The sequence below is a fragment of the Aedes aegypti genome, chromosome 3 (assembly GCF_002204515.2).
Source record: "Aedes aegypti strain LVP_AGWG chromosome 3, AaegL5.0 Primary Assembly, whole genome shotgun sequence".
Taxonomy (NCBI): Eukaryota; Metazoa; Arthropoda; class Insecta; order Diptera; family Culicidae; genus Aedes; species Aedes aegypti.
This window is the reverse complement of record NC_035109.1, coordinates 333,217,804-333,219,395: the sequence shown is the minus strand read 5'-3', so window position 1 is coordinate 333,219,395 and position 1,592 is coordinate 333,217,804. Positions and strand designations below refer to the sequence as shown.

At 40.6% G+C, this 1,592-nt stretch overlaps 1 protein-coding gene across 1 annotated transcript; it reads right to left on the bottom strand.

The window, feature by feature from the left end:
- Window positions 1–631: 631 nt before the first annotated feature.
- LOC110679637 lies at window positions 632–1,220 on the bottom strand. Its single transcript, XM_021854997.1, has 2 exons — window positions 908–1,220; window positions 632–838 (listed from the first exon to the last, which is right to left on the bottom strand). The coding sequence occupies exons 1-2, from the start codon at window positions 1,158–1,160 to the stop codon at window positions 690–692; spliced, it is 402 nt and encodes a 133-aa protein (XP_021710689.1). The 5' UTR covers window positions 1,161–1,220; the 3' UTR covers window positions 632–689.
- Window positions 1,221–1,592: the final 372 nt, after the last annotated feature.

The following is a 1,592-nucleotide window of genomic DNA, read 5'->3' as shown; positions in this document are numbered from 1 at the left end:
AGAGCCGACATTATTTTTTACCTATTATTACAACTGTTTTATCATTGATAAAACAATGTTAGTGTCAAAAGCCGAAGAACTCTCAGTTGATTCTAAATTTTGGACTTACATTACCACGAATAAAAGTACAGCAGTTCTCCACAACTCGATATCTCCGCTAGCCAATGTCAGGTGAATTTCTTGAAGCTGAATCATCATTTCAAATCCAATGTTCAATAACCAATAACAAATAAAAAAAGTTTGATAAAAAAATAGTTTGTCAAACTCTACTCTCTTCACCGATATGATTCAGAATGCTACATTCACTCCCTCCCCCTCATCACACATCGTAACAAATTCTTAAAGACCCCGCTTCCCCTAAAATGCTACGTTATTTATGGACGACCCCTTAGCCAATTGACCACTTTTGCATATGTGTATCATAGATCAAGCACGAAGATACTTTATGACATGAGGAATCGAGAAATTTCAAACCAGAAAAAATCCTTGACCAGCGGGACTCGATTTCACTTCCCTCAGCTTAGCCTTGCTGAATTATAATTTTTGACCGTCATGTTTTAAATCCGTCCCACTATGCCATGGTACCGAATGCATGTTTTACATTTTCAATAAATTTGAACAAGATACGAGATTTCTGTTAATCACATTTTGTTTATTGTGATGACTGTTTTTGCAGACAAACATAATTTTTACTTCAAAAGTGACATTTGTTGACCAAATCCTTGACAAAGCTTCCTGATTTCATCCGTTTCATTGCTCGGTGCACAATTCTCCTCTTGCTTAAATGCACAGTTTTTGCCTTCCATCGATCTTGGACGGACGTACAAACACGTGTTTGCTACAAAAATTGATAGGAAATAATCAGAAGCCATTTTCAAAATATCTCTTAAACATCGTAAGAACATACCAACCCGTCGAACGGGCGGATTCAGTTTTTCCATCTTCCGATGCATCAGCAACATTTGCGGACCACAAACCGGAGGCGATGGAATACGATCAAATCGGTTGTACTCAACAGCTTTGCGGGCCACCAGATCCGGATTGGACTTGAACTGTCGTATCTGGAACGTCCCATTGAAATGAACCGTGTCCGGTTGTTCCTTCAACGGTTGAATCAAATCCGTTGAACGAAAGTGGGAAACGACGATTTGTTCTGACATTTTTCGTTAATTCAGTTGTTCAAATTCACCGGCCTACTTACGCGAATGCAAAATTAGCTATCAAGCCACTTCACTTTCCGCAGTTTGAAGCCGACAACCACTCTCAGATACGTTTTCACTGTATCATAATTCAAGGGCTCTCATCGCTAATTAGCTTTCCCACATTGATGAGTTCGGTGCGCAGTGCGAGAAGAGTGCTCTCTTCCGATCCCATTCAGCCGCATTGTCTGATCCCAACATCCGATTCCACTCATGGCGGAGCTTTGTTGTTTTCCGCTGTGTCCTCTTCCTCCCTCTCTTGCGATCGGGGTTTAGATGCGATTCGAGAGCTATCTTTTTTTTTCGCAAGCGAACAATTATTCCTGCACCCGGATAATCGCTTCTATCATCATCGTCGAAATCATTCACGCTTTATTAACACAACCGACGCAC